This window comes from Takifugu flavidus, chromosome 1 (genome assembly GCF_003711565.1).
Source record: "Takifugu flavidus isolate HTHZ2018 chromosome 1, ASM371156v2, whole genome shotgun sequence".
Classification (NCBI taxonomy): Eukaryota; Metazoa; Chordata; class Actinopteri; order Tetraodontiformes; family Tetraodontidae; genus Takifugu; species Takifugu flavidus.
Window position 1 is genome coordinate 5,941,124 of NC_079520.1, and position 13,600 is coordinate 5,954,723.

The 13,600-nt window shown below is 45.4% G+C and overlaps 2 protein-coding genes across 4 annotated transcripts; both read right to left on the reverse strand.

The window, feature by feature from the left end:
• Positions 1-621: 621 nt before the first annotated feature.
• LOC130531564 (histamine N-methyltransferase A-like) lies at positions 622-2,547 on the reverse strand. Its single transcript, XM_057043622.1, has 7 exons — positions 2,306-2,547; positions 2,072-2,211; positions 1,864-1,916; positions 1,647-1,754; positions 1,403-1,533; positions 1,241-1,334; positions 622-1,133 (listed from the first exon to the last, which is right to left on the reverse strand). Exons 2-7 carry the CDS (start codon positions 2,200-2,202, stop codon positions 781-783), a joined length of 870 nt encoding a protein of 289 aa, XP_056899602.1. The 5' UTR covers positions 2,203-2,211; positions 2,306-2,547; the 3' UTR covers positions 622-780.
• A 2,968-nt stretch (positions 2,548-5,515) lies between these two features.
• On the reverse strand, positions 5,516-10,849 carry LOC130531548 (histamine N-methyltransferase-like). Of its 3 annotated transcripts, XM_057043589.1 has the most exons (7): positions 10,799-10,849; positions 10,378-10,505; positions 9,674-9,820; positions 9,402-9,454; positions 8,756-8,863; positions 6,265-6,399; positions 5,516-6,091 (listed from the first exon to the last, which is right to left on the reverse strand). In XM_057043589.1, the coding sequence occupies exons 1-7, from the start codon at positions 10,832-10,834 to the stop codon at positions 5,730-5,732; spliced, it is 969 nt and encodes a 322-aa protein (XP_056899569.1). In that variant the 5' UTR covers positions 10,835-10,849; the 3' UTR covers positions 5,516-5,729. The 3 variants fall into 3 exon arrangements, with proteins under 3 accessions (XP_056899569.1, XP_056899577.1, XP_056899585.1); XM_057043597.1 differs by lacking the exons at positions 10,378-10,505; positions 10,799-10,849 and adding an exon at positions 10,098-10,338; XM_057043605.1 differs by lacking the exons at positions 10,378-10,505; positions 10,799-10,849 and adding an exon at positions 10,124-10,337.
• Between the last annotated feature and the right edge of the window lie 2,751 nt (positions 10,850-13,600).

The following is a 13,600-nucleotide window of genomic DNA, read 5'->3' on the forward strand; positions in this document are numbered from 1 at the left end:
GTTTTCTATTTGTACTTGTATATCTTAATAGATTTTAATCGTCAAAGTAAAATACAGACTAATTTATCAAGCAGGCACTAAGTATGTGTTATAACAGCTACAACAGGTTATGTAGTGAAGGAAAGAGTATCATAATAAATCATAATAAAGGCCCCCCCCCCCCCCTCACACACACACACACACACACACTCGTGGTCAACACCAACAGTGTGTTTTGACCTATGACAATAATATATTGGCAGCAAATAAACAAATAAAAAAATCTTATGAAATTTCATGGCCCACTCCTGCCACTGACGTTGTTATTGGGGCGCTTTGTCTTTTGAAATTTCATAAACTTCAGTCCGTTTTGTGATCTCGACGGTGACTTTAACCTTTACCGCTCATAATCAGTCTGTAGAATATTTACTCTGGGCTGGATTTGGGCCCCCGGGGAGCTATTGCAGCTGCTGCAGCTGTAATTATGGAGTTATTACAGATCCTACCCGACCAGACAGCAAAACCCGAAAATAGAAAGACAACATATAATGGATTCATTATCTGTAGCCTGCTTTTGTTGTTTTCCAACACAACCAGAGGTATTTATTTACAGTATGGAAATGAATTCCAATTAAGTAAATGCCAATTTATACTGTTTATTCATTATTGAAACATTTGCAGACAACCAACCAACCATTTAGTAAAAATAAACTGGCAGGACGGTATGGTTGCTGGGCAACCAGGCCGATATGAACAGTTGCGTAACACGATGGAGGTTATGAAGAGAAGGAATCTACACACTCAAGCACGGACGAGGAGGCAGCTCAAAGTGGCGTCGAACATGACCCTGCCGTCTTTCTCTGTGCTGCACTTGTTTTTGAGGAAATCTAAGATTTCCGCCCTGATCTCCGGGGTGAAGGACTGATGGAAGTCGTCTCTGGCCGTCAGGAAGTTGAGCAGGCGGCGACCTTTCGTGCTGCCCGGGTCGGCGCACTCGGTGACGTCGAAGCAGTTGGGAATGGCGTGCTCCTCAAACTTCAGGCCCAGGCTGTTGAGGGAGGCGATCACCTGCTTGGAGGAGCGGTATTCCTTGATGACCTCGTCGCAGAGCACCCCGCTGTAGGTGGACCAGAGTCTGTCCCAGCCGCTGTCATCTGCCGTCACCACCACACGGCGTTTACACACAGACCAGCACCAGCACCAGCACCAGCACCAGCACCAGCACCAGCACGAGCCACATTCAGGTCTCCCGTCTACTCACGTGCTTCAACGATGATCATAAATGTGCCCTTTTTCTTCAGGAGGCCGTGGTAGAACTCGATGGTTTCGGTGAGGGCGTCCACGTAGTAGATCATCTGGAAACGCAGCGGCAAGTTTGGAAGAATCCCGCCTCTCGCGTTCTGGAAAAGCCGAGTCGGAATACCTGAATCGAGTGGATGAAGTCAAACTTCTTCGCGTCCACCTTCGCTTTGACTTGATTGATGTAGCTGTCGCTGTGCATGATGTGCCAGGTGAACGGGACCCCCTGGATGTCGGGGCTCTTTGCCACCAAAGCTGGCAGATAAACAGTCAATGAAATCTACCAGCGTGAAGCTTGAGACACTGGGAAAGGCTTTCAGTTTGACCTTTGAACCCCTGAGGGCACTCAAAGATCTAGTGTGTGATACCTTTGAAGCCCTCTGTGAGTTTGGAGCTGCCCTCCACAACGTCGACAGTGATGGGGAGGTCAGGGCACGCGGCCTTGAGCAGGCCCAGGATCTGGACGTCCATCTCGCCTGCGTACAGGTGAGGGAGGATTGTTTCAGGCTGTTGTTTTTTTTTCATTTTAGAAAAGGAATCTGAATTTCTGGCCCTCGATCACGAATCATTTTCCTCAGCACGTACCTCCACCACTCCCCAGACCCAGGACATCCAGGCCCTGCTTGTCTGCACTGATCCTGTTGGAAAAGATCACAAAAGAGGGAAATGAAAGCGTTTGTGTGTGTGTGTGTGTGTGTGTGTGTGTAAGGGGGGGGGGGATTCCTGAGAAATGACAACAAACTAGTGTGCATTCACACATTCACCAGCGCTGCAGAATTCTGAAGCTTTTCACCTTTTGAACTCTGCTGGCAGGAGGTCCCGAAGGCACTTGAGCATGGCCTCATGCTCTCCTGAATGGTCCAAATAGAACTGGAAGCTTTGGACCGAGGCGCCCTCGTAACAAGACATTTCTTCCGAGGCCATGGCTGATTCCTGAAAAAGAAGTTGCAAACGCCGCCTTCAGTGAAGTCACGATTGACGTAAGCAGAAGCTACAGCAGCTTTGGAAGAATCCCATTCCTGTTTACCTTCTCTGAGTGTGGAGCGTGAGGACTGGGAGTTGCTGTGGTTCCCCTTTTAACCCACTGGTTGGATCTCCGCTCCCATTGGCTGGCCGGGCTTCCACCTCGGCTCTTGCATAACTCCTGAAAGCTGAACTTTGCCTAAAAATCCAGTTACAGCTGCGCTCACTATAGTGGACAGGAAGTCCACTATATAGTGGACACTATAGTTCAACTATACCATAGTCGAACATCCAAACTGACAAGAGAAATTCAGTTTTAACCTTTAATAAACTGTGAATTAATGGCAAAAAAAAGCGCCTGTGGGTCCATTGGAGTTTCCCTCCATGTGAGCTGATCAGAACATGCAGCCTGTAAGAGCAGCTGTCAGAGACAAATGTCTGACAGCTGCGTAGCTGATTGTGTGTCGGATATGATTCAAATACGTCCGGAGATTAACAATTAAGTTCTCCTGAAAAGAAGCAGAGGTGGTGCTAACTGATAAAGTCACAGTTAAAGCATTTAATACGACTCTTGTCGAATAATCACTGCAGAAATACATGTCCAATCACAAAAAGAACAACAAAACAAAATCAACCAAGTTAAATAATTTTAAAAAAATGGAAATATAAAAAACAAGGAGAAATAAACACAACCTGAAGTTTTGATTTCTAATTTATGATACAGGATGAAAGGTGTGTCACATGATTAACCCGTTAACAGACAGCAGTGTTCTGTGGCTTATAACACACGCATGCACACACACAATTGACATTTTTAACACCTTAGACAAGCTGATTGTTCTCCGCCACTCTGACTCCCACCTCATGGCGCTGCCTTCAGTGACACCCTGTTAAAGTGTAACCCCAATGTTTTATACGTTCAACACCGGGAGCACGTTCCAGCACCAGAGCCGCTCAGGAACTGAATTCCTCCGTCAGCCATCCTGCTGACACACACTTATAGAGGAAAGCTCATTGCTGTCAAGCAACAAAATGAGTAAAAACCACCAAATGGACAAGGGAGCCCAAAGTACCGATAGACTCCTTTCTGTGGAGTTTCCAGGCTCTCCAGTAACTCCAGTTTCCTCCCAGTCTGAAAACATGCGCGTCAGGATGGAGGAGACTCTTTATTTGCTCCTTAGTGACTGGGTGGTGGCGCATAGGCGCCCCTTGTGGTCATAAAGAGTATGACCACAAGGTACGCTGCACTCGGCAGGCTTCAAGAAAGTTTAATTACATTTCAGTTTTGCTTTGAATTTTCATGCCAAAGGGGCAGAAACACTAAGATATCCGAATCAGGGGAATCCTTAATATCACACATTTTTATTGCGACCATTACTTCAACATGCAATCCTCAAATCTGTGAATCCTCCATAGATTGATAGAGGCCACGGCGCATTTGCAGTCATGTTTTGCCTCGATTATATAATGTAATTTGACGTCTCATTGCACATGTTTTGTCAAATTCATACCATTGTCCCTCCGAACTCCTCCAAGCTTCTGCCCCTTAAACTTCATCGAGTGGAACAGACTAAATATTTAAGTGTTTGTCACCCCACAGAGTTTACTACACTCGCTCTTCTACATCAGGTTATTTACAGCACCGAACATATACACGAGGGTGGAAGTCAACATCTGCTTTTATAGTTTATGTTGGAAAAAATGCAAATCCGGCAATTAAAAGACATATGGACCGAAACAGCTCTGACAGTCGATGTAGCCCCGTGGATACATCCCATGGTTCATACGTGAGCGTGTTCATCCCACTCACAGAGCTGGCTGGGTTATGTCAATACGTATATACCGTATTTTCACAACCATAAGGCGCGCCGTATTATAGGGCGCACCTTCAATTAACAGCCTATTTTAGAAATATTTTCATACACAGGGCGCACCGTGTTATAAGGCGCATAGCATAGAAACTGCTTAGTGCCTGTGGTTTCATGACGCATTCACTAGATCGAGCTGCGCTAAAAGGAATGTCAATAAAACAGCCAGATAAGTCAGTCAAACTTTATTAATAGAATACAAACCGTCGTTCTCACAACTCTATTCACTCCCAAAACGAATAAACAGCTGTTTTATTATTTTTCCCGAGTGACGTTTTCGCGTAACACAGTTCGTTTAATAACAGCGAGTTATAACAGGCAGTGCAACATTTTTATCACAAGTGGATAGTGGAGTTTAATAAATCTTCGATTTAGTGCAACATTTTTATCACGTAGTACCGTTGCGGTAAATCAAACGTTAATGCAAACACAATATACGGTAACTCGAACGCTCGAAGTAGTGCAAAGCAATAGCAATATAACAATAGCAATATAACAACGTTGTTCAAACGGTAATTTCCATATTCACAGTATGACCAGCCTTGTTAAGTTGTAAACACACAAAAGAAACACGTAAAGATCACTTTATCAGTTCATTCCTCATCCAGGAATCCCTCGAATTCTTCTTCTTCGGTGTCCGAATTGAACAGTTGTGCGAATACGGCGTCCAACATGGCCGGCTCCGTCTCGTCAAAGTCGTCATCAGGGTCGGTGTCGCTGGTGTTGTCTGGCATTTCAGTGACAATCCCTGCCTTCCCGAAAGCTCGGACCACGGTCGATGCCCAGGCATTTACGATCCACTGGCAGATAGTGACGTATGACGCTCGGCGCCGTCTCCCCGTCTTGGTGAACGTGTTGTTCGCCGTTCGTCATCCACCGCTCCCATGCAGTTCGCAGTCTAGTTTTGAATGCCCCGTTGACACCAATATCTAGCGGCTGGAGTTCCTTTGTTAATCCACTTCTTGCTTTGTTTCCTCGGAAGCTCCGTTGAGTCTTCTTTACCTGGCGCAGGTCGTTTGTTGCTTCCTCCACTTCCGCACCATTGATTCGTTCACGTTAAATTATCTTGCCGCTGCTCTATTTCCGTGTTCAACTGCGTGACTGATAGTCTTCAGTTTGAACTCTGCGTCAAAAGCGCGTCTCTTGCAAGGAGCCATTTTGGGGTCTTTACAGACAGAAATGGTTTGGGACTGAATTTACTGCTGTTACCTCGGCCACGCCTACTGACTACGGTAGCCGCGATTAACCAATATTACCGTAATCCATACAAAAGGCGCTCCGGGTTAAAAGGCGCACCGTAGATTTTTTAGAAAATTCTAGGCTTTTAGGTGCGCCTTATAGTCGTGAAAATACGGTACATAAAACACAAGTGATATTAGCTGCCAGATGAGCAGTAAATCTCTCAGTCTTTTAAAACAGATCAATTTTATTCAAACTCATTTACAAAGGGGCAGACCTAGTTCACAGGACATGACAGCATGTTAACACACCACTCAACATTTATCAGAATGAGATTTGTTTTAGATGTTATTTATACTGCAGTCTTGACTCCCTGGATTAAAAACATTATTAACTAGATGTTAAAGAGCAGCTGCGCGTTTGTCCGCTCTAATAAATGTACTAGGTGAGCCGATCGAGGACGATCACTCCCAGGTTATTATTAAACATCACCCTGCCGTTGGTCTCCACGCTGCAGTCCGGGTGTCGCAGCAGCTCCAGCACCCCGGCCCTCAGCTCCGGCGGGGCGGTTTTACTGAAGTCCAGGACCTCGGTGAGAAAATCGAGCAGCAGCTCCCCTTTCTCGTCCCCCTGGCTGAAACACTCGGTGATGTCCATCTGAGAGGGCAACTCAAAACTCTGGTACCTCACCCCCTCTGAGTCCAGGAAGCTTTGGATGTCTCCAGTCGTCACACACTGGCTAATGTCGGTGTGACACAGCTGGTTTTTGTAGGTCTGCCACAGCTTTCCCCAGCCACTCTTACCTGGGACCCATTGAAAAGGGGCCCCTTTTAGACCGCAAATAATGCCCATAATGCCACAATAAACCTTTACAGGCTTTAAAACCAGGTAGCAATCTATATAAAGCACCTAATAGTATTGTAAGGTTATTTTCCACCTGTGTTGTATGCACAGCGTGCACGGCGGTGCTGCTTACCAGAGACCAGGATGACAAGAAGCTTTCCGTTCTCACTCAGGAGACTCTGGAAGAATCTCACCGTCGCTTCGGGGTCGTTCACGTAATACAGCATCTGTTGATAATAATCTAAAGTCGGTGTCTGGGCCACCAGAGCTGCGTAAGACACAATAGAAAGTAGAAAAACACCTCATTTCTGCAGATGCGCCACATGAAAGTTATGTTGTATCTTGTATAACTAGTCAATTTCAGTCATTTAAGTTGATTTGTTTCGCCAACAGTGATTTGGATGCAGCGACCATCAACATTTTACTGACAACCTGAACACGCTGAATCTGGGATGTTTGTGATGCTCCATGAAGAAAAGGTAAAGAAACCGAAAGGAAATCTTTAAAAAAAAGAAAAAATGGAGCGGAAAAAGAATGACGGGCCAGGTCTATCGTAGGGAGAGACTTGGAACTCTGGATGTCAGATAGTGGTTGAATGTCAGTTCTCCTGTTCAGGAAACACATTTAATCTCAACCCAGAGAAAATTGTCTGACGGTTGTTGTGTTGTTTCCTACAGAACGTGAACAACACACGCAAAGAAGGAAATGTTCTGAGCTGCAATCCCCAACCTGACCACTAGGTGTCTCTATGCTCTTATTACAGTTTTTCTCAATTGGTTTAGTACATTTCTCACATCAGAATTGAAATTCTCAAAAGTTCTTGTTCAATTGTCACATCATCATGCCATTTGTGCAGATGAAAAAGGCAGTTTCTCATTGCATTGAACAAATTGCAAATGCTTTTGTCCATCCATGCAAATGATTGTGTACAATTCTCAGTTTTTTCGTACATTATCAATTGCTTTTGTCATGCTAATCAAAATGCTTTGTTATAGGAATCTATCAAATAGTCTCTTTCCCCAAAACATTTAGGCTATAGTTCATCATATAAGTCTTCACATGCAAAATGATTTACCAAGCCATCATAACATGTCAAGCATATATACATTTCCATAAGACATTTGTCTGTAAATATGATCTAAATTGGTAAATTCCTCCCAGGTGAATCTAGACTTTCTCTAATGAAAAGAGTTGATCAACCAATGATCGACAGTTTTCTGAATGAGCTCAAGGGAGCATCTCATGAACAATCTACTGGGGAGTATATAGGTAACCAGAGCACAATAGAAAGTTACAATGTCTGACAATGGAAGGACAACAGCCAAGAAGAAGGAGAGGAAGAGGGGTGAGGCTGCGTGGTGGAGGAGTAGGAAGAGGAAGAGGCAGAAGAGGCGGACACATGCGTGTTCCTGATGAAATCAGAGCAACACTTGTAGACCATGTTTTGAATCATGGGCTGACTATGGCTGAAGCGCGGAGAAGGGTGCAGCCAAATGTTGGCAGAACAACTGTGTCCTCAATTATTCAAACTTTCCGCAGAGAGAACAGGTGTGTAATCTAACAGTATGTGCTGAATTACATGGAGTTTACTGTATTTACATGTCAATACAGTAATGCCCCATACAAAATTACAGTAGCCTATTCCACTGATGCTCTATACAATGCCATTGTGTCTTCCTCAAATTTGTTTTGGTTGACTTCTGGCTGCAATGGATGCAGCATGCCAAGACATTACTGCAGATTCCTGCAGAGCATGGATTAGGCATGCATGAAGATACTATCCACGCTGCCTTGCACGGGAGGACATCAGGTGTGACGTGGATGAGAATTTGTGGCCTAACAGACAGGAACGGGAAGAAGCTGAAGATCAGGATTGAGATTAGAATTTGGGGAGTTGTTCATATTTTTTTGTTTACCTACTGTATGACCTATGTTTATATTTTTGACCTATGTTTACTTACGTATTGTATTTCACCTTTGTTATGTGCAGTGCTGTCTTTTTTTTTTCTTTACGCACTGCAATGTCAATGTTTGCCAATAAAGAAGTCATTCTGTAAATGTGAATCTTGTCTTTTCCAATCAATCTTACACATATACATTATATGAGGTCAAATGTACAACACTTGTCATCACACCTAAACCACATTTTACATCAACATGTCCCTTCAAAGTGCACTATTCAATTGCCAACATGACTAATGAATTTGACTGTCTTATCCGTACACAATGACACAATGATTAAACATTCTGATGGCACTGACAAGTATATTGACACAAAAACTTGCTTTTGAGGGATGGACTAAGGATTTTGAGCAAGAGACTGGCTTTTGCAGGTGATCCACGGTGTTTTGCTATTTGTTCAAACTGTTTTGAGAAATGCACTTGATCTTCTGCAAATTGCAAGAATGATTGGAAAAATGTACCAAAGTGATTGAGAAAAACTGTAATTCTCTAATTCTCATTCACGAACACACACACACACACACACACACACACACACACACACAGTGCTGGATCCCAGTGGGACTCCCAGGAAATGTGACAATTAGTTGAACCAGAAGGAACCCATGGAAAAAGCAAAGCTTTAGGGAAACAACCCGAACAAGTGAGTCCAGTTTCTCTACCTTTGTATTTGTGCAGTTGTTGGGCGCTGGGCTCCACCACCTCGTTATCCACCGATGCCCCAGGGTGCTTCGAATGGAGCTCGGAAAGAATCTCAAGGTCAATCTCACCTACAGAGATAAATTCAGGTTTTAAAGATTTTTATGCAAAGAAAACCTTAAAATTCTTTCCCCACAGTATCAAACACAGCAGCTGTCAGCGGCAGCCATTTTTAATGGCTGACTTACACATCTTAACCGCACTGACAGCTCAATCTGCATGAAGAGGAGCTGTGGACAGGTGCTGAATGTGTCTGAATACAGCCATCGGGGGACCGGTGGACTTTACTGGTTCGTTAAACGACCTGCAGCAAGGCTCCCTTCGAAAAGTGACCCAAGACCGCAGGGAAGCACAACGGAGTGACCTTCATGTGAGCTAAAGGTCATAACATCTCGGGGACTTTGGAGTTTTTTATGAAATTAGTCTGGATGTCACCTCGGCCACAGAGGTAAAGTAGAGCAGAGGTAGACGTCAAGATGCTGGTTAGGGATCAGGCAGGTGGCTGCAGGGATGCTAACCTTTGAGCACATTTACTGGGTGTTATAAATGCTGCCTCTTAAAGCAGCAGGCTGACACATCACAGCACACGGGGGCAGGTTGCGCTCCTACCTGCTCCGCTTCCAACTCCGATCACATTCAGATGGGCTTTTCCATTCCCGACACTGAGGAGAAAACAAAGATGTCAACAAACGACCAACATTGGGGGAGCGGCCAGTACATAAAGCCACACCCCCAAAAAGGCTGCAAGTAATAGTTCAAATTGTATCTCTTCCTTCTTAAAACTCCGTCAAGCAAATGGAGACACAAAGAATAGGCAGACAGACGTTGAATAGCTCATGGGGGGTTTAATTAATCCAACATCCTGTAACACATATATTTACCTTGCCAAAATAGCTGGCAGCTCTTTGTGGATGAAGTCCTGCATACACTGATGCTCAGTGGAACGCTGCAGGAAAAGCTTGAAGCATTCCTGATATCTGCTGTCGTCCAGAACCAGGCTCCTCAGAGAAGACGCCATGGCGGGATCTCTGTCAGGGGAAATGGTCAAAGGGGTTTGAATGTAATTTGTAGTTTTACTGGCGCATGAAACGTGACCTGTGCGTAAAAGTGACACTGAACCCTCCGTTAAATCCTCTTGAAAGAATAAATTTAAGATTTTACAAATAACAGGGTGGTTCTCTTGAAGCATGAACTCTCAAGTCATCACCTAATCACCAACAACGCGTCTGCAGCGATATGAAACGTTACAAATATCGCGTCGTTGTCGCTGATAAGTTTCCTTTAATTTCCCCCTTAAGTTCCCACCCGGAAGCTGCGAGCATCATCGACACCTGCAGAATCTGGACCTGAAGCAGGTCCGTGAGGCAGCTCAGGCATCTGCCATCGCGTCTCCTTCGGCCAATATTTGCTGCCACCGCGCAAAGAAGACCAGGAGGTTCTGTTCCCCGTGGTTCCGGATCGCTCGGTCGCTAAAATGTCACCGCGCATCTTTACGCGCGGAATCGGCTGTGCTGCAAACTGAGACCATAGCGTGGTCGTTTAAACCCTTACTTACTAAACCCTTACTTACTAAACCCTTACTTACATGCAGGCGCAGGCGTGTGAGTGACTGGGTCCAAAGAGTTGGTCGAATAATAAGAACCTCCCACATGGACGAAGAAGGGTAAAGGTCGACAGAAAACCCGCCCAATAAAAATACAGCAATCCGGCGCGCTGAAATATAAATAAAGAAAACGACACAATGGGTAAATAAAACAGTAACGTATTATTATTATTATTATCATTATTATTAGTAGTAGTAGTATAATTATTTTTATTTGCTGTTTTAAGACACGTCTCATTGTTATAAATGTGTTTTTATGTCTGTGTTAATGTTTTGAGCTCCGTCACTATGGACGATAAAGTTTTTTTGTTAAGTAGAGCTTAATTAGTTTAACAATGGTAACTTGCTAACAGAAACACACGCACGCACGCACGCACGCACACACACACACACACACACTCACACATATGTAGATGTATGTTTTCCTCTTATGGATCATCGTCAGGTCACGTCAGGTCATCGGTACAATGTCGCCATCTCCTGGTGGAACGTAGAATTCCAGCATGTTCAGTTTTTCCTCCTCTTCCTTTTCTTCATTTTACCCTTTATACAAAAAAATCGTATTTGTTCTACCAAGAATTAATGACGTCCTTGGAAGTCCATGAACAAATATAAACGATGTCACCGTCCAATTTCTGTGTGAGGAATATCCGGTTTTACAGGCACACTGCAACTCTCACTGTCACTCTCATGAGTCCATATTGTCTCGATGTCTCCAGCTGTTGGACACTTTGCTATTTCTGGTTTCTGCCACAGCTGTCAGGCTTCAGTTGCCACTCAAGGCCACAGCTCAGCTGCAGACTGCGCCAGGATGTGACTGAGACAGCTGGGTGCAAGAGGGCGGCAGCTGTGGCACACGTGGAACGCCACGACCGGGTAGATAGCATCATCTGCGGAAACATCTGTTCCCAGTATGGCTCCACATCGGAAAACTCTTCCAAAGCTGGTGGATAACAGAGATAAGGTCCTGATTTGCAGGTGTGGCCAGGTGGAATGGTGATCTGGAATCAGCCTGGCCACCCTGGCAACGGCAAAACAGCAGAAGACAGCGGGAGTAGGAGACGCTGGAGGAGCGACGCCAGCAGATCCCTACAACATCTGGAGGTCTCTGTCCAGATAAAGACAACCCTGAGACACTGGTGAGGACCCTCAGCTTCCAGGCCTCTAGTAGAAGACCTTAGAATACCATCCACTGGATTATTTCTAGTGGTCCGTTGTTAGAATTCCTGATAAGATTTCAGGAAAATGAGGAGCTATAAACAGCCTGAACGTATCCAGCGGTGTGTAGTGCTGGGCAGAAGTAAGCAGAGAGACCAAAGAAAGGACCTAATTGAAGAGGAGATCTGCCGACCTACAAAGGCTGGAATGATAAGAGGTTTTCCATTCATGCTGCGGAGCGTCTGGAAGCAGCAGCTCCGGGCTCCCTCCCATCACACGCTCTGTTGATCCCGGCGCTGATATTAAATCCGCAGAAAGATGTCGTTATGTGATTAATTGCTTCGGAGTGCTGCTGAATGAAGGCGTCCCAGATGTGTCAGAAATCAAGTCTGGAAGTCAAAAGTGTCGCCGCGGCAACGCCAACCTGTGTCACGTGGACATGGTCGGCCTTTTCTTTTCGCTCTCCAGCAACCCTGGAACTATCTCCCTCCCCGTTAAACATGGCAGATTCCCAACAACACGGTCGTGTGGGGGACGGAGAAAGAAAGAGACCGCCGTGACTGGGGGGGCTCTGCTGCTGGGTCAACTACGGGGCCGCTCTGCCAACCACAAAAGACGCCGTCGTGCTATGGAAAGCGCGATGCATGTGAAAAGACATGTGAGCCGAGGGAGCGGGAAGTGCATTGAACAGCGAGGTCAGGAGAACAAAGGAAACAATCGGGGAACGGCGGATGCGACACGTGAGGGTCGAGATGGTGACTGTGCTCAGCTCACACACAACTTTCACCAGCCGTCCTGGACGGATTTTCTCCGGGTGTGAGGACAATTGCTGCGAGCTCCCGCCAAAGTCAAACTGGTGATTAAATGTCCACTCTAGAAATAACAGAACACTTACCGGTAACCCCGGGAACCCCAACATTATTTTTACGTCACAACCAGTAAAAACCAAGACAAAACATTTTAAATTAAATGCTCTGCATGTGGTGCAGTGTGTGTGTGAGTGTGTGTGTGTGTGTGTGTGTTTGCGTGCTTCTTATAGTGATGCAGTTAGCCTCGTTAGCATTAGCTTTAGCTTTAAGGAGAAGACCCCAAAAGTTCTGCTCACCTCCAAATGGCAAATTCCCAATTCAGCAGTTCAGAAGTATTAAAGTGGGAATCAGCTTAAGGAATTGCGTTTGGAAGTTTGCAGAAAATAAATTGCTTTTGGATAAATGAAAATTTTGCGTAAATATGATAATCCAAAGTGAGATAGAATCACTGGCTGAGACTTCTTTCTTATTTAGGAACGGGCAGGTTCTTCGTCTGGCTTCTTACAGATGCTAACAGGCTAATCAGGTGATTTTACAAGAGACAAATGAAGTTAAGGGGAATGCAAAGGATCGAATAAGTGAGCTAATGGCGAGTCACCCCAGACAAAACTATATCGGCAGAACAGGTCGGTAACGAATCTGGCAGGCGGATGGATGGAAACCTCTGAGCAATATAAGGTTGGAGGTCTAACTGCCGCTGTAAATGATGACACGGCAGAAAGAGAAGTGAGCTCATAAATCACTGATGTCTCCTCACCTTCACTGTGCGTCACAGCCAGTTACTGTGTCACACAACACATGAAGGTAAGACAGGAGCACCCCCCCCCCAGCTCTGGTTGACATTTGGACGGGACTTTCTATTTCCACTGCTGGGATGGAAGGGGGGGGGGGGCACTTTGAGCCTTCAGAACCGTCGAGCCTGGAATCACATCCTGCTGCCTGCAAAACGTGTGTGATATTTTAAGGCTTGTAACTGTCAGATTCCAGCGGGAACCTTCAGGTGTGAGACGTTCCGAAGCACCTTCAGCGCCGGGCTCCGATTGTTGCCGTGACACCTTCTGTCTGTCCGATCTTAAATGATGCTTCCACGTTTTTTTCCCTTAGATTTAATTAACATGTAAGATGCAAATGCCTCTTTTTTGAGGACGGTTACAAGAGGCCCACTTTTAACGCCCCCGTGCATCAACGTGGAGGAACATGATGAACGTTCTCCGTGCACTGCTGAGCCACCATCCTGG